The following is an 18339-nucleotide window of genomic DNA, read 5'->3' on the forward strand; positions in this document are numbered from 1 at the left end:
GTCTGAATGTCCGGCTTTAAATCAGAGAACTTGGGAGAATGTTCTGCCCTGTTCCACATCTTTATCGGAGGAAACGGAGCACTGTTAAACTGTCAATGTAAGCCATCCGCATTAGCACAGATCTGCAGGGAGAGCGCCGGCGGTAATTAAACTTCTTAACAGAGCAATGGAGGATTAAGCTAAGCCTGAAATGAGTCTGACTGAGTGTGAACACATGACAGCAGACAGAAGAGAATAGACATCAAGAAACCATCAGAGAATGCGCCTGTGTGTGTTTGTGCGCGTGCAGAGGTCAGGCCTGTGTGTGTAAGATAATGGTGAGAATGCCCCGTAAACAGGAACGCATGATAATGAGCATAACCCATCATCATCCACAGCACCCCACTGACCCACTGTAATCGACAAGCGAGTTCATGGAAAATAGGTCAGGCCTACAATGGTTGGAAACATTCTTGCTTTATCACTGTGAGTGAAGAACAGATAATGACGGTATCATTTCACAGCTTAATGATAGTTCTAGCGCTCTTAGGCTTTAGATAAGATGGACTAAATCTTTTAGAAAGAGTTCTTTCAGTCAGGCTCTACTATAAAGTGAGATTTGAGGAAAAGCTGCAATTTAAACCTTATAGACCTAAAGTGAACAAGAACTCCGCTGTCAATAATATCTGCTCATGTTTTGTTTCACTGTCTGTTGTTATAATTTAAGATTGTAACCAGCGATACATAACCATGATGTTTTCGTCAATAGTGATATTGAAGACATCAGAATATATACATTTTATTAAACTTTGAGAAGCATTCTCCTTATATAGTCTAAATCCACACCCAACATCAGCGTTTTATGGACCATAGAGCTTGTTAACTTCATTTTTGACTCTCCCTTTTTGAAAAGGAGAAATAAAAGATTAGAAAACAAACTAAAATTAATTCTCCTTAGAGCTAAATGTAAGATGTTTATGATTATGAATCACAAGTAGCAATATCAGTAGTCTCCCAGTGTGTAAGCCAGTGGAAACAAACTCAATATTTAGTTTCTCAGGAAATGCAAAAAACACTGACAAAACAGTATATAATCATTTAAAAAGGACAATGTTGAAAAGCACTTTTTAATACTTTTTGTTGATTAGACATTTGCAGAACCAAGTGACAAACATAAAGGGTGACTAAAATAAATGATTAACTGCCAAAAATCACAAAATATGGAGATACAAGGTTTCAGAAGGGGATGTGTATAAATAGGGCTGGGTTTTGCGACCAAATTGGCGATTCGATTCTTATGTTATGGTTTCAATTCGATTCGATTTCGATTCGATACAATATCGATTAGTTATCATTACATAGATGAAAATGCTAGTTGTGCAGGCATGGAATCCAAATTTAAGTATATTTGCTGGTAACTGAAACTCTTACTCTCTTACATTAGTTAAATACACATACACATTGACAGTAGAGCCCATACAATCATGTTAGGAATTACTTTTTATTTTTACTTTGGGTAACCAAACAAGTAACCAACATTCAGATTTTAACTTTTTATTTTAAAAGTTAAATTCATAACAAAATAAAACAGATTCATTGTAACATTCAAAACAGGCCCATAAAACCGTTTTCTGGACATATTAAACATAGTAACTGTCCAAAAAACAAAAAGTTCTTTACTAGCACTAACTCATTTTTTGATTGCCAGATTTTTCTGCAAAAAAAGTAGCTGATCAACATGGTCTGCCTAAGGCAGCTTCTTTGTGCTGTGATAATATCACCAGCAGTTGAGAAAACTTGAAAAAAGAGATACCTATTTGCTTGTTGTGTTGTTCTGCATGCATCTTCCACCAGATTAGTGGGTTTTCAGAGAGTATGACAGCGAGTGTCCAGTCGCTTCCGATATAGTGACATGTTATGGTGACATACGAGTCAGTCGCCCTGGAGGTCCAGCCGTCACAGGTAAGGCCCACTCTTTCTGCTGACTGGAGAGATGCTGCGTCAAGAGTGCAAGTACCTCAGTGAAAAGATCAAGAGTGATGAGGAAATTACCCGACTTGTGCAGCAGGATGACCTGGAGGTGATGAGTGGAGCAGTAGCGTGTGTAGAGGAGATCTAGTTGATTACCAAAAGTGATTACCAGACTTAAGGCTTGCTAAAGTGGGAACTCGCTTGAGGTCAAACGATGCAGTCAGGTGTTGAAGTCGGCTGCCTGTGGTTTTTCAAGGTGGATGTTGAAGTCTCCAAGTACCACCAGAGGAGTAAAATCCTCAGGGAAGGATGACAGAAGAAATGTCCAAGCTGATGGGGGGGACGATAGATAACTACAACATGAGTTTTAAGAGGATGGAAGACAGTTACAGCATGTGACTCAGAGGAGATAATGTCACATGAGGGATTTCAGCATATGACACGGCGGTAGTAAACAAAGCAACAACTCTGCGTTAAACTCAATAAGACAAGATTAATCAATTACACAATCTAGTCCACTACATTAAGTTGTAACAGTTTAGCTGCAATGAGCTGCCTATTAGTATAAAAGAATAGGAGAAGAAGCCAGGAGTAGGAAGTATGTGTTAACCACATTTGAGGAACCTGAGGTTCTTAACTCAAATGTAAGTACCCTTGTTAGTACTTTATTTGTATGTAGGATGTCGGGTAATGTTTATGTAAATATGGGAGGAGTAAATGGGTTAATAGGGGTACTAAGTTTATTTGTCTGTTTGCTGCAGAGGGTTCAACGGGCAGGCCTCAGCTGGAAGCTCAGCTATTGATAGGTCCTTGACCAAAAGGGGATTAACGGTCTTCGTTTTTCCACAACATCTTTTTGGTTTTTATGGTCCATTCTCAAACCACCGTTCCGTTACTGCCAGTTACTGGGAAACTCAGCTGTGACTTCATCAACAAGGCACCAACGTACTGTATCAAAGACAATACTCCAAAAATCCAAAAGTTTGATATTCCCCCTACCACTGAGTGACTATGTACATTGAGAGCTGCTGAATGTATGTTGATTTGTGGTGTAATACACATGACTCAATGAAATCTGAAGTTCTCTAGTTCCTTGTTTATGTAGCATCAAAAACATTATATAAATTAAGGCAGGTGTTACTAAGTAATTCTCAGCAGTGGGAAATTCAGGATTTTCTTTAAGCTCTCAGTTTACGAGTTAAACATGCGAGTGAGAAACATGACATAGGAAATTGATGCAAAGTTGACGGTAGATTCTTGTTTGATTGGAATGTTTATTCATTTTTATTTACAAAAAGTAAGCTGTATATTCAGCACATGAATACTGGTGTACATGTTAGACGGCCCTGTTATTTCCCCAATGAAAAGTGCATTTTCACTGGTTTCCGATAAAATAAATGGATACAAATAAGCTGAGCCACCTTTATTGGGAAGCAAAGAAGTTCTCAAACTTCAAATGGAAAATTACAAAAAACTTAATGTGCATCATTAAGTGATCATAAACATACCAAAGACACTTAAATTAGATATAATTACATTGTATTTGTATAGAGTATGAATGAACTAATATCATCTTTTTAAATTCGAATTATCTTGCAGGGTTTTGTTATACATTTATAATGATAGCAATTCACAATATCTGCACATATAATAATTGAATGCAGGTGATTAATACATTTTTCCCCTGGCCCCTTTTAAGGGTATAATCACAGGTAGCACTGCCAGTTGCTGAAAGTTAGGATGATATTCCAAATCCATAAGTACATTAATAGAAGATAATCAAAACGATTAAATTAAGTTTACTTTTGTTCCATTATTGTACAAAGCTGCCTGATATTAAATATGATAAATATATTTATCTAGTTTTGAATGTGTTTGTTCGTGTATCTTGTTAACGGAATTAATGTTTCATTACATTTATTTCTTTATTCTGCATAAAAATGTGTATATACATTCTGTATAAATTCCTTTGTTCTGATGAACACAGAGAAAGATATTTGGAAGAATTCTTGTAACCAAAACAATTATTGTGGTACAATGTTGGCTTGAGGCAACACTTTTTTTATAAAATAAATAAGGATAATGAAAAGTTTTTATTAATATTGTTATGGTCTCCAGTTTTAAGCTAGAAAAACATCACAAATCATGATATTGTGGAGTGCGATAAATAAGGAGACAAGAGACGGAGATGCACAAAAGGCCCTATGTAAAGTACAAAACAGTACCATAAACCAGCTCGGCTGTTGAGGCTTGAAGATCTTCCTTGGGGGCGGAGCGAAGGTCAAGCATCACCCATGGGAGGCGGTCAGCCCAGTCGCAACCCGTAAGGCTGGCCCTTATAACGATGAAACCGCTTACAAAGGTCGTTGCTCTGTGAGTTATAAGCTGTGGTACGGCGGACTTTTACCCCCAGGACCTCAGCGACCGCCGTCCAAAGCTCCAATGTAAACTGTGGACCTCGATCCGAGGAGAGGTTGGACGGTGTGCTGAAACGGGCCACCCAAGCCATAACGAACGCCTGAGCCACGTCAGCTGATGTAGTGGAGGACAGGGGAACCACTTCAGGCCACTTGTTGGTCCTGTCCACCATGGTGAGGAGGTAGGTGTAACCACGGGAGGGGGAAAGTGGGACCACCAGGTCCACATTCACATGATCAAAACGTCTCTCTGGCACTTTGAAGTGCGCCAAGGAGGCCTTGGTATGACGAGTCACCTTTGCGTGCTGGCACACCACACAGGCAGCAGCCCAGGTCCTGACATCCCTCTGCAGGCCCGGCCAAACGAACTTAGCCCCCACCAGCCTAGTAGAGGCCTTCAACCCCGGGTGGGAGAGACCAAGGATGGCGTCTAAAACCTTACGCTTCCAGCCAGCAGGTACCATAGGGCGCGGTTGGCCAGAAGAGACGTCGCAGAGGAGTGTAGTGTTGGCCGTGTGAAAAACCACATCTTCCAGGAGCAGCGCTGTAGGGGTCGTCCTGTAGGCTTGCACCTCCGAGTCCGCGATCTGGTCCTCAGCCATGGCAGCGTAGTAAAGGCCCTAGTGGACGGGCAACTGGGGCAGTCAGAGACGGATGCGCCAGCAGAGCAGCGTTGGCCAGCGCGGTTTTGGCAGCATTAAAAGCTTCCGTCATCTCTGGGGACCAAGCCAACACATCCGCAGGCCTCCCGCCCCACAAGGCGTCGTACAAGGGTCGAATAAGTTGGGCCGTATGGGGGAGGAAACGGTTGTAGAAGTTCACCATACCCAGGAACTCCTGCAGGGACTTCACTGTGCGTGAGCTTGAAAAAACTGGCGATGACTTCCACCTTGGCAGGGAGAGGAACAGCCCACTGCGGGATGACGTGGTGGCCGAGAAAGGCGATGGAGGACCGGCCAAACTCACACTTGGCTGGGTGGATGATGAGACCATGCTCCTCGAGCCGGCAGAACAGCTGCCAAAGATGTGCCCGGTCGTCGTCCACGGACGCGCTTGCCACTAGAATGTCGTCCAGGTAAACAAATAGGAACGGCATATCCCGCAGCACAGAGTCCATGAGGCGCTGAAACGTCTGCGCTGCATCCTTAAGGCCGAAAGGCATCCGGAGGAATTCGAAAAGGCCAAAGGGGGTGATGACCACTGTCTTGGGGACATCCTGCGTGTGGACTGGCACCTGATGGTAACCACGCACCAGGTCAACCTTCGAAAAGATAGTGGCACCGGCTAAGTGGGCAAAGAAATCCTGTATGTGTGGCACCGGGTACCGTTCGGGGTGGTGGCATTGTTCAGGCGACGGAAATCGCCATCAGTCCTGGTCACCATGTGTAGGGGGGAGGCCCACGGGCTGTTGGAGCGGCGCACGATGCGGAGATGCTCCATGGTACATTTACATTTTTACATTTAGTCATTTGGCAGACGCTTTTATCCAAAGCGATTTACAGATGAGGAAACATTGGAAGCAATTATAAAAACATAGGCAACAAAGAAGTGTTTAGACATAGCGCCCCCACCGAAATACATCGTCACGTCCTGTGTTATTCCTCTCAGCTGGAACTGTGGCCTTGAAACTCAGCTTCGATTTGCTGAAACCACGGCCGTCGGTTTTGTTGCCAAAAGTCCGGTAATTTGATGGTGGTATCATAGATAACACCGCCATTAGCTTAGCCGCTAACCGCAGTGTTTTCACTGCCGTCATTGTGGGACATAATTCCGCTGTATCCAACTCGCTTCGGGGTCACCAATTGTACAGTGCGATAAATAAGGAGACAAGAGACGGAGATGCGTCGAGTCAACTTTACTCTCCACTTAAAACAATAAATAACGAACAGCAAGTCAGAGTATACTCCTACACACCGGTATAACCGGAACTTCTATCAAACACAAAACACACCCCCTTAAAGGAACTGTCCCTTGGTGAATGTCTATTTTCCCTACTTGTGGATCACCACAATAACATATTAAAAAACATGATTTTTTAACAATTTTAAAAACGGATTTATCTCTTTTTGGAAAATAAACTGTATATATACAGTGCCCTCCACTAATATTGGCACCCTTGGTAAATATGAGCAAAGAAGATATTTAACTGTGGACATTGAGCCACCAAACCTGTCTTGTGTTATCTCATACGGCCATAGACCCCAGTCCTGTCTGAAGTTAGGTATGGCAGATTAATATGGTGGAGTTTGTTTTTGCATGAAAGCAGAAGATTTGTTTCTTGAACAGTGTCCCAAACTACTTGTGTTGATGGAAGTTCAGTTTCCTTTATTATTATGAAATGCTTTCTGATTAAACTCAACTGATTACTGCAATTCTCCATCTGTGCTCTCTGAAGAGTATTTGGCCGCTCAGATTCTTCTCCTCGCTGTGCATTGACACAATATAGACACACGTCCTGTTTACAGATGATTTTCAACATCTTTTGTCCTTCAAAACTTCTTGATCATTGCCCTGATGTTGGAAATGAGATTTTATATTGTTTTAACCATTTCCTAAAAGCCATTTTATATTTTGTGTAGCTCAACAGAACTGTATTGCACATCAGATCTATATTCTTTTGTTTTACTCATAGTGATGAATGTTTAAGGGGTTGAGCTTATTTATATTTATTCTCCTGTGCAACAAATCATGATAACTGGACATCATAATGTTTCTGGTCACCTTGGTGTGCTAAGAAAATGCGAATATCAATGGGAATACACGCTGGAGATATTTTACTCATAGAAATTTCTAAGGGTGCCAATAATTGTGACCAGGGTGTAAAGAGAAAAAACACAGAACCCCTGGACAGGGCTACACAAAAGACTACGAAGGCCAACATGACTACAAACTTCATATATATTTGAATAAATCACATTCAACTGGAACAAAACACAGACACCTTACACTTTCTGTGAAAGTGTCTCTTTGTCTCATGTATTAGTGTTGATGTGGCTGCTGTGCAGTAATGTGTAACTTCTATGTTTCAGCTCCCACTGAGTCTCCAATGCGGCCCAGTCTGGGTGAGTCAAACCATCTACAGAACTCTTACCAAAATATAATACCTTCACTCATCAATCCCACTCTGGAGTAGCATTTATCTGTTCTTATTTGAAATGTGTCTGTTTCTGTTGGCTGAAGCTGTGGTTCATGGCGATCATGTTGTTCTCCGTGATGATTTCGAGTACAACACACCAGAAGAGCTGAATCTAAATATCTGGTGAGTAATATACATTACATTCAGTGACGTAGCAAGTCATGTCCAGGCCCATATGCAAAAACCTTTAACGGGCCCCCTCCATTTGTTCAGGGCTGCGTTGCGCATTACTCGACATTGATTGTTTACTCAGGTTTGTTATTTAGAGATCCCCCCCATATGAAAGTGCTTTAGGTGTACAACAATACACAATAAAGCTCTATATAAATGCTTCAGTCATTCATATGTTGACATGCACTCAAATACACTCATAAGGATAAGAGAAAATGCCTTCTCTGGAATCTACTTGCTGCATAAACTGCCACAAACTTTTACAAAGGATTGCAGTTCTTGAAACAAAGTTACTTGTGGGACCACCAAACCAGACGGAACAGAAATCAGAGCTCCGTCATGGACGCCCTCAGCACACAGCCGGTGAGTCCCATAAATCTAGTACTCCTCGACCGGCCTTTCTGAGTGTAGAGAAACAAGCCGATCGACTTACAAATAGATGGCATAAACAGGGAGCGAGACCTAAAGGCACTCGAGACATCAGACTGTCACGAGTATCACATATTGCCGCAGCAGCATCCTCTACCCCAAATACAGCTACAAGGATTGCAAACACTGGTCTCAGAACACCGCCTATAAATCTTGAGAACAGATTTGAAGTATTATTCAATGAGGAATCCCCAAATTTGATGAATGTGTCCGAACACAGACTAAATCAGCCAGCAGCTAACTCTGATTTTACCAGGCGCTCAAGGTCGAACAGACAGCGGCACTCAGCTCAAAGCGCAGCTGAGCCCAGGACTCTGATAGTGGGTGACTCCATAATCAGAAACATTAGTAGCAGGGATACAACTACGTGCTGCCTTCCACAAGCAACAACTACTGATGTAAACAGGGAACTTCAGAACATTATGATGAAACATAAGACTGTAAATCGACTCATCATTCATGTGGGGAAAAATGATATTCATAAAGAACAGTCAGAACTTCTTAAGAAGGATTTCAATGAACTCTTTGAAACACTAAAAAGACTGAATGTTCAAACATTCATCAGTGGACCACTTCCAGCAAGAGGAACAAACAGGTTTTCACGTTTGCTTGGGCTTAATACATGGCTGCAAAAAACCTGCAATATAAAAGGAGTGAACTTCATTGACAACTTCAATATTTTCTGGAGTCAGCGGCAACTGTTTCAACAAAATGGCCACCAGCCAAATAAACTGGGTTCAAGAGTGCTTAAGGACAATATCTTCTTCTCCCTCAGTCATCCTTCTACCAATCCACTCAACCAGAATGCCACACACACACCCGAACACAGTGTGAATGACCACATGTCTTCACCTCAGCACCTGGTTGGACATGCGGCTGACACGTCACACAATGATAACACCACTCAGTTCATGGACACCATCTCAGCTGAGCCCTGCCCACCGAGCTCAACACAGACAGACTGTGACATATTAGACCTGCTCCAAGATTCAGCACCCAAGGACGACTTCCTGGAAAACAACCACGGAAAACAGGACAGCGTATCACAGCCTCCGATAACACCAGAGACACAGCCCCTCTCACCAGACACGTTATCTCTCTCCCCAGCATCTCCACTTCTGTGCTTCTCAGAGAAAATGGAAAAACTGGTGTATGCTGGAACCAAACTTGCTGGAAGCCCCCAAATATCAACCAAAAAACGACAAGCCCCACGGCCACCAAAGCCTGCAGGCCCAGCTCGCCTTCACCCTCCTCCTGTGAGAGCTCTTCGGCCTCTACCACAACGCCAGGGCCCACACCCTCCTCCATCTCCTCGAGGTCAACCAAAAACAACTAATACCAGCTCTAAGTGATATGTGTCGGGTCCCCGCTATGATAACAGTAACTTTATCAAATGTTTACAGAACAAGCGGGAATCTAGTGTGCCTGTATCTTTTTCTATTGCTGTGCTATCACACGACAGAAAGTCTAAAGCCTTCAATAGTCGTAGATCAAACCAGACGAATCTGGTGCCAATTGCACGTCAAACCAAGATTGCTATGGGGGCAAAAAGCAAGACCGTTAAGTTAGCACTTTTAAACATCTGCTCACTTAAAAACAAATCACTTCTAGTCAACGACTTAATAACCACATACAACCTGGATTTTGTGTTTCTAAATGAAACCTGGCTAGAAGACAGCTGCAGTGCAACAGTCCTAAATGAAGCATCCCCTCCTAACTTTACTTTTATAAGTGTCTGCAGATCAGTTAGGAGAGGTGGGGGAGTAGCTGCTCTTTTTAAAGATGTCTATCAATGTAAGCAAATATCATTTGGAAATTACACGTCTTTTGAATATCTGGGTATTGTGTTAAAAGGTGCTCCTCGCATTTTACTAATCACTATTTACAGGCCTCCTAAATACTCTTCATCCTTTGCTGAGGACTTTACAGAACTGTTATCAACAATTTCCTCAGAGTTTGACTGTTTCTCTATTGCCGGAGATTTTAACATTCACGTAGATAATGCAGAAAACAATATGGCAAAAGAAATCAAAACTGTTTTAAAAACATTTGACCTGACTCAGCATGTACATGGACCCACACACAATCGTGGACACACTCTAGATTTACTTATCAGTAAGGGTCTAAACATTTCATCTATTGTTATTAAGGATGTAGCACTATCTGATAATTTCTGTATTTTCTTTGATATATTGATCTCCCCTGCCATTGAAGTTAGATCTGTGTCTGTCAAGAAGAGATGCTTAAATGAGAACACTAGTGTACTATTTATGAAGGCCATATCCTTAACACCAAGCATATCTGCTGACTCTGTTGATTCTCTCCTTGATTCTTTTAACTCAAAGGTTAAAAGAGTAATTGATGATATTGCCCCTGTGAAAATCAGGAAGAGTGGTAGACAAAAAGCACCTTGGAGAAACTCAACAGCGGTGCAAAATATGAAAAGACAATGCAGAAAAGCAGAGCGCTTGTGGCGGAAGACAAAACTTGTAGTCCATTATAACATCTACAAAGACACCATCCATGCTTTCAATATGGAACTAGGCAAAGCTAGGCAGACTTTCTTCTCAAATATTATAAATAGCAACTTAAACAACACCAGGACTCTTTTCGCTACTGTAGACAGACTGACAAACCCCCCAAGCCAGATTCCCAGTGAAATGCTCTCAGAAAGCAAGTGCAGTGAGTTTGCTTCTTTCTTCTCTGATAAAATCAATAATATTAGAAAGGTGATCAGCACATCCTTGAGTAGCGCATGGGTCAGGCAGATCACACCACAACCTGAGAAAGTAGTTACAATGTCTGATTTTGAAGAAATTGATAGCAAAAATTTGGAAGAAACCGTTCAACACCTTAAAACATCAACCTGCGCCCTTGACGCACTTCCCACATCTTTTTTCAAAAGTGTGTTAAACTGTTTAGAAGCAGATCTCCTAGATGTGGTAAATGCCTCACTTCTCTCTGGAAGTTTCCCAAACTCCCTGAAAACTGCTGTTGTCAAACCCCTCCTGAAAAAGAGCAATCTGGATAAGACCATATTAAACAACTATAGACCGATCTCAAATCTTCCCTTCATAGGTAAGATCATTGAAAAAGTTGTCTTCAACCAGCTGAACAAATTCTTAAGCTCAAACGGATACTTTGACAATTTTCAATCTGGGTTCCGCCCACATCACAGCACAGAGACAGCACTCATTAAGATAGTAAACGACATTCGCTTAAGTACTGATTCAGGCAAATTATCCGTGCTGGTCCTACTCGACCTCAGTGCTGCATTTGACACGGTCGATCACAACATACTTATAGACAGGCTGGAAAACTGGGTGGAGCTTTCTGGGATAGTCCTAAAATGGTTCAGGTCATACCTAGAAGCAAGAGGTTATTATGTGAGTATAGGTGACCATAAGTCTGAGTGGACATCCATGACATGCGGAGTCCCCCAAGGCTCAATTCTTGCGCCTCTCCTATTCAACCTGTACATGCTCCCAATGAGCCAAATAATGAGAAATAACCAAATTGCTTACCACAGCTATGCAGACGACACACAGATATACTTAGCCCTATCGCCTAACGATTACAGCCCCATTGACTCCTTGCTCAAATGCATTGATGAAATAAATAGTTGGATGTGCCAAAACTTTCTTCAGTTAAACAAAGACAAAACTGAAGTCATTGCGTTTGGAAATAAAGATGAAGTTCTCAAGGTGAACGCGTACCTTCACTCTAAAGGTCAAACAACAAAAAATCAAGTCAGGAATCTCGGTGTGTCTCTAGAGTCAGACCTTAGCTTCAGTAGTCATGTCAAAGCAATAACTAAATCAGCATACTATCATCTGAAAAATATTGCAAGAATTAGATGCTTTGTTTCTAGTCAAGACTTAGAGAAACTAGTGCATGCTTTCATCACCAGCAGGGTGGATTATTGTAATGGGCTCCTTACTGGCCTTCCCAAAAAGACCATAAGACAGATGCAGCTCATACAGAACGCTGCGGCAAGGATTCTGAGCAGAACCAGAAAATATGATCATATCACACCAGTCCTCAGGTCTTTACACTGGCTACCAGTTACATATAGGATAGATTTTAAAGTTTTATTACTGGTATATAAATCGTTCAATGGCCTAGGACCTCAATACATTGCAGATATGCTCATTGAATACAGACCCAAAAGAACACTCAGGTCATTAGGATCGCATCAGCTAGAAATACCAAGGGTTCTCTCCAAGCAAGGAGAGTCTGCATTTAGCTATTATGCGAGCCGCAGCTGGAACCAGCTTCCAGAAGAGATCAGATGTGCTCCCACAGTAGCCACATTCAAATCCAGACTCAAAACACATCTGTTTAACTTTGCATTTGATTAATGTGCCACTGTGCCTCTGACCGTCCGACTGTTTGTGCTGTACTTTATTTTATTGATTATCTAATCTAAACTATACTTTATTTTATTTTATTAACTGGTTAATTTTTATTTTTCTTATTTCTTCTAAACTATGTTATTTTATTTTTTTATTCTTAACTGGTTACTTTTATTTTTCTTATTTCTTAACTGTTTTATCAAATGGATATTTTTAATTTCTTCTATGTAAAGCACTTTGAATTACCATTGTGTATGAAATGTGCTATACAAATAAACTTGCCTTGCCTTGCCTTGCCTTGCCTTGCCTTGATAGTCTGTGTGATAGTCTGTGCAGGTGTTTCAGTAGAATGGAGGAGGGACGCAAGAGCGTCTCTCCGCACTGCTCCACTCAGGGTTGAATTCTAGCAGCAGCCTTGGCCAAGGCTGATACGGGGGAGTCGAAAAAGATAAGATTGATTGTTTTGTCTTGGGGCGAGCAACCGCATTCCATTTCCACGGCTACCCTCATTGTCCAATTTATCCATTTTGGCCTCCAACAACATCAATTTTCCTTTGCAAAGTCGTGAGCTTCTCTGTGATAGAATCCATATTGCGGTTATTAGTCTCATTTCCGAGCCGACCGCTCTTCCCACGACTTCCATCATAATGGGCAGCCTTGTGAGACTTTTGAGAGCTGTTACCGTTTTCTTAATTTCTCGATAACTAAGGGCACAGCCTAATCCAATCAGCATAATACCTGTTATCATGGTTCCGAATAGGTAGATATCTTCAATGTCCTCCACGGAAAGAGGAGCCAGACACACGATCCGCCCTCTCTCCCAGGCGTCCATCGTGTAGCCAGCTGCGAACGTTCCGTCAGGGCAGACAGGTTCCCCCGAACCCAAGCTTCTCGTCGAGAAGATCGTGTCAATAGCGTTGAGAGACCAGTTGATCAGATCCATAATTTCAGTTGTAGAGCAGTGCAGAGAGAATCTCTCAATAGATGATACGAGACAAGACAGGAGATCAGCATGAAAAAAAAGGGGAGGACGGGAACAAAAAAAATGCGACTGCCTCCGTTGAGAGAGTGAAGAGAAGGGGACCTCTCTACTACCCCTAACCTAACCATACAGTTTATTATTAAACACTTGTTTGCCATTTTTCAAATATTTTCTTCATTTGTTGAAAACAAATGCCTATATGATCTCATATGTGAAAATGTAGTTTTTCAAAGAGCGGATTCTATCTTGCATTGCTACTGTATCTAGCATTAGAAGTCCTTGTCACACAGCTTACTCGCTACACCACTGAAGCTGCTGGAAAAGTGGTGTCATCTGAATAAGGACCCCCTTAACATCTGCCCATGGGTAGACCAGATATGAGATCAGTCATCTAGTCATTTTCTATAGTATTGTACAGCCAGAAATAAAACTTGGATGCGGCCTCCAATCCCCTGGGCCCATATGTACCTGCATACCCAAACGCTATGCCACTGATTACATTCGTTCATCAGTGGAAGTTAAACTGTCTTGTCATTGCTGGAGAATTTAAGACAGTAGATGTACAAACAATAAGCGCAAGTTATGTCCAGTGTCAAGTCCAAACAGCATTGTCAAGAAAATTCAAACCGGGTAATCCAGCAAGAGACCGCTCAGAAATTCAGTACAAAACACATACAGGACCTCACAACGATTGAGTTATAAATAGACAGACTAACACAGGTTAACAAGATACAGGTGAAAACAATAATGGCTGATGAGTCCTGGCAATGGTTGTGTAAATGTGTAGTGAAACTAGTGAGTTTGAGGGCCCTGTTAATATTTTTTCTTTTGTCTCCCTCTCTCACAGGTCAGACTGCAGTAACTGTGAAGTTGGAGAGCAGTGTGGTGTACTGATGCATGGAAAAGCTGTGATGTTTTGTGAGCCTTTTGGACCGAGAGAACTGGTAATGCCTTATGAATAGTGGCGTCCTAAATAAAATAAAAACATTGTGCAGTTAAGTTAAAACACCTTAACTTGCTACAGTACATGTAACATTCTCACCTTTACTTTCCCCACTCAAAACACATTAAAGACATGTGAGACAAATGGAAAATAAGGCAAAAGATGGCTGATGCCTTTGTGCCCTGCCCAGGTTCAACAGTAAATCTCAGGGCCAGGGCTGATAGTGCCAAGGACAATGAAGCAATACACAATTAAAGCAATTTCTGACCTCTACAGTCCACTCCATTTACGTACTTAAACTCTGGACACCACTAACAATATGTTACCTGTTTTAGACACTGTGTGCCAGACCTTCTCAACTGTGCCACATCAATAATACAGTTGATGATATAATTAAATACATTAAAACAGGTTCTTTAAAAGCTGTTTGTGAAAGTCTGTCTTATACAGTGTATATACTGTATATATGTTTTTTTCTGAAAAGATGAGCTGGGAATAAAAAAAATAGCAACAAGCTTGACAATTCACTTCTTTCATGCTTTGTTTGAATGACATCATAACGCAAGCCACATGCAGTGTACACTGAACACAAATCACACGATAATGCAGACATTCAACAACTGGCATTGAGGAGTTCATGATTTTTCTCCCATTCTCTTTTAGACTACAGTGGCTCTGAACACAAGCACAGCTTCAATGCTGCAGTTTGCTTTGGGTGAGTGTGACCACCACAAACTGACTTTTTTCTCTTTAGCCATCGGTTTACTGTTTATATGTTTTTGGGGTGATTGTTGATGAGTTTATTGGGATTACTGGTGAATGTACATTTTTGATTGACCTGTTTTTGTTTTCCAGGATCCGGTTCCTGTCGGTACAGTTACTCAGACCCCAGTTTAATTATCTCGTGCGGTCTGAACAACTCCGATAACTGGAACACTTTGGAGAAGATCAGGTTTGTTTATGCGTCTTTAATGGCACTTTGTTGTAGCTGACATCGCATTAGACTTTATCTCTCTTCATTTTACAAATGTCTTTCTTGCTCACACACAGGGCTCCCGCTAACAGCAGCACAGTGGTCCATATCTTACCTTTACCTCCAGGCTGCAGAGGGGAGGCCATGCATCTGCGCTGGAGTCAGGAGTTACCCGTTGGGCCTGATGGTTATGAGTCCTGCTGGGGGCTGGATAACGTACTGCTTGTCAATACAGCCAACCGGCCTCCCTTGCTGGAGGACAACATGGATCCTCTGGACACAGCCAACTGGCTTTTCTTTCCAGGAGCTACAGTAAAGGTACTAGCAGGATCAATTACAAAACATTCAATCTAGATACTAGGTATCTAGGTATGTGTGATCCCCGGAATTCAAAGCCACCACATTCTGGTCTGGTAACACAACGCTTTAGCAGTTGAGCCATAGAGACCATTTTATATACAGGGATCAGTTATAATGATACAGTTATAATGTGACAGGATGAGGTTACAGCTGTAACAGATCCATTTCATCTTTAACAACTCATCAAGTCTTAATCAGAGGACACTTTAATGAAGGTCATCCACAACTTAACTACCTGTACACAATTCACACAAAGTATTTTTTCAAAACGTTCAACAGCATGCTTGTCAGTCAGAGGGAAACTCCTTGTACTTTAATGGCGGAGAAGGATTTGAACATAGTTTTGCTTCAACACGAGATGTGGACCTCCACCGAGAGGAAGGGCGCAGTTATTGGGAGGAGGACTTTGAGAGTCCAGTCAGTGGGTAAGTGAGATCTATTGAAAACTCCCTCATTTCATGCCAGCAACTCTTCAGCATTTTTTAAGAAACATACATTACATGGTCTTGCTAGCTACTGTAGTGATGAATGGTAAATTGTCATGTGTGATGTGAGCGTGCGTTTGTGGGTAGTTTTTTCTGAAATTCATGATAACTCTTCTGTTGAGGAAACAAGGTCACAGAAATGTTAACATCAAAAGTAACTGGTTGATAAGGCATGATGGGATGGGTACATGTCTGTCTGGTGCACATACACGTCAGATATTGTAATCGATACTCTCTACTTGTTCATTTGGAAGTTATTGTGGTGTGTTTAAACGTTTCTCCTGTAGATGGGACATTAGTGGTGCTGTGTATGGATCTCAATGTGGGGAGATTGAATCAGGCTCAGCGCTCGTCTTTCTCAGAGACGGACAGAGGAAAGTGTGCACTCCATATCTTAACACCACTCTCTACGGCAACTTGCGATTCCACTTTACCATGGGTACGTCAGAAACGTTTTCTTCATGCTGGCATGTGTACACTGATCTTCTAAACCAGTACTAGAAAATAAAGCATCATGTTTATGACCTGCTCTCATTGAATGTTTTTTGTTTACATTTTCCTGTTTTGATAAATGAATAAGCACATCTATGTGAACTGAGTGGAAGGCATTAAAACATTTAGGATAAGAATAAAATCTTAAGATTAGCATTTTTCCAACTCTGTGGTGTGAACAGAGGTTCCATTCACTTTAGCTTTCAACATTACTAGTACTAAAATCAAGAAGCAATGTTGCATTATCAACTGTGAAATTGTACTTTAGGATATTCGGACATTTTTGTTGATTGTGTTAGAATTCTGCTTCCAAAAATCAGGCAAAGTAAGTAGATTACATGCGGTGGGAAACTTTTCAGTCTTTGATCTGTATGTATGCTTTTGCAGGTGGTGAAGGGTGCGACCCTGGAGAATCCAACAAAAATAATGTTCTTCTGTATGGACGGTCAGAGGGCAGAAAGGATCATGTGCTCTTGGATATACTTCCATACTCTGCTTACAGGGTATAGATCCTTTTTAGTCCATATACAGTTTAACAGTTGTTATATTCCTGAACTCGGCCCATCTTGCTCCAGCCTCCTTCCTTCCTATTCAGTATTCCTAATAATAGCTGCTTTCACAATTAATCTGACCTTTTAAAAATTACCTTTAAATCAGTACTGCTTTTGGCCAATCATAACGTTCTTACTTCATGCTGTTTATGTATCTTGCACATCTCTTCACCACAGTTGTTCAAACCAAAAAACACTTTTCTTGTATTTGCTCATATTGCTTGTATAAGTCCCCACGTCCTCTGCACACCCTGTGTCTATGGATACATCTAAACATCACTGCTTTTTAAGTAGCTGGTACATGAACAAATGAACACTTCAAATCAAACTATAACCCTTTTGCAGAAACGAGAAGAAACAACATCCCACCATGATAGCTATCCATTATTAAAATTCGTATTCATGTCCATATATTCCTGTTAATCCCATTTCCGCCTTTAAATTAGCTGTTGTGTGTCACGATCACTGGTGGTGAGAGACAGACAGAGGACCCAGGTGCAGACAGCGGGTAAGGGGTTAACAGATATTTAATAATACATATAAAACAAAAACCCACGAGGGGGTAACATAACAGAACAGGGGAAAATAATAACATGACAGGACTAAAACTAACTACACTTAAACAAGACTTAAATAAACTCTTGACATGAACTACACATAACTAAACTAACAAGACACATGAACTCACCACACAAACAACAATGAACCAGCACAAGACAGAAGACACAAGGGCATTAAATAAAGGACCAAATCAAGAGGGGAACAGGTGTAGGGCATGAATCAATAACAAGGAAACGAGAGGATGGGAACAGAGACGAGACCGGAGAGAGTGTATGGAAGGCCATAAGGACCATAACTGCCTCTCTCCACACAAGACATGAGATTCTGTCATGATCCTGCCACTAAACCAAGAGAAATATGACATGATGCGGCAGAATCATGACAGTTAGGTGTGTTAGGTATATTGGCATTGATGTGCGAATGCTGTTTTACCAGTGAAAAGACAGACTTTGTTTTTATCAGTAAAGGCATTCTTGTGATTCTATGACCATTTACCAGGATTACTGTGTGAAAGGGGATATTGTGTATACAATC

The 18339-nt window shown here is 41.4% G+C and overlaps 1 protein-coding gene across 1 annotated transcript in view; it reads left to right on the forward strand.

The window, feature by feature from the left end:
• reln (reelin) overlaps nt 1-18339 on the forward strand; it is a gene marked incomplete at its 5' end in the record, with an annotated part of 132366 nt that overhangs the window by 58589 nt on the left and 55438 nt on the right. The window contains 9 exons of the mRNA XM_079465327.1: nt 7397-7429; nt 7548-7626; nt 14288-14384; nt 15047-15098; nt 15239-15335; nt 15434-15674; nt 15996-16141; nt 16489-16640; nt 17081-17196. Coding sequence (XP_079321453.1) covers nt 7397-7429; nt 7548-7626; nt 14288-14384; nt 15047-15098; nt 15239-15335; nt 15434-15674; nt 15996-16141; nt 16489-16640; nt 17081-17196 — 1013 coding nt within the window. The remainder of the gene's footprint in view (nt 1-7396; nt 7430-7547; nt 7627-14287; nt 14385-15046; nt 15099-15238; nt 15336-15433; nt 15675-15995; nt 16142-16488; nt 16641-17080; nt 17197-18339) is intronic.

The sequence above is a fragment of the Barbatula barbatula genome, assembly GCF_947034865.1.
Source record: "Barbatula barbatula genome assembly, chromosome: 10".
In the NCBI taxonomy this organism is placed as follows: domain Eukaryota; kingdom Metazoa; phylum Chordata; class Actinopteri; order Cypriniformes; family Nemacheilidae; genus Barbatula; species Barbatula barbatula.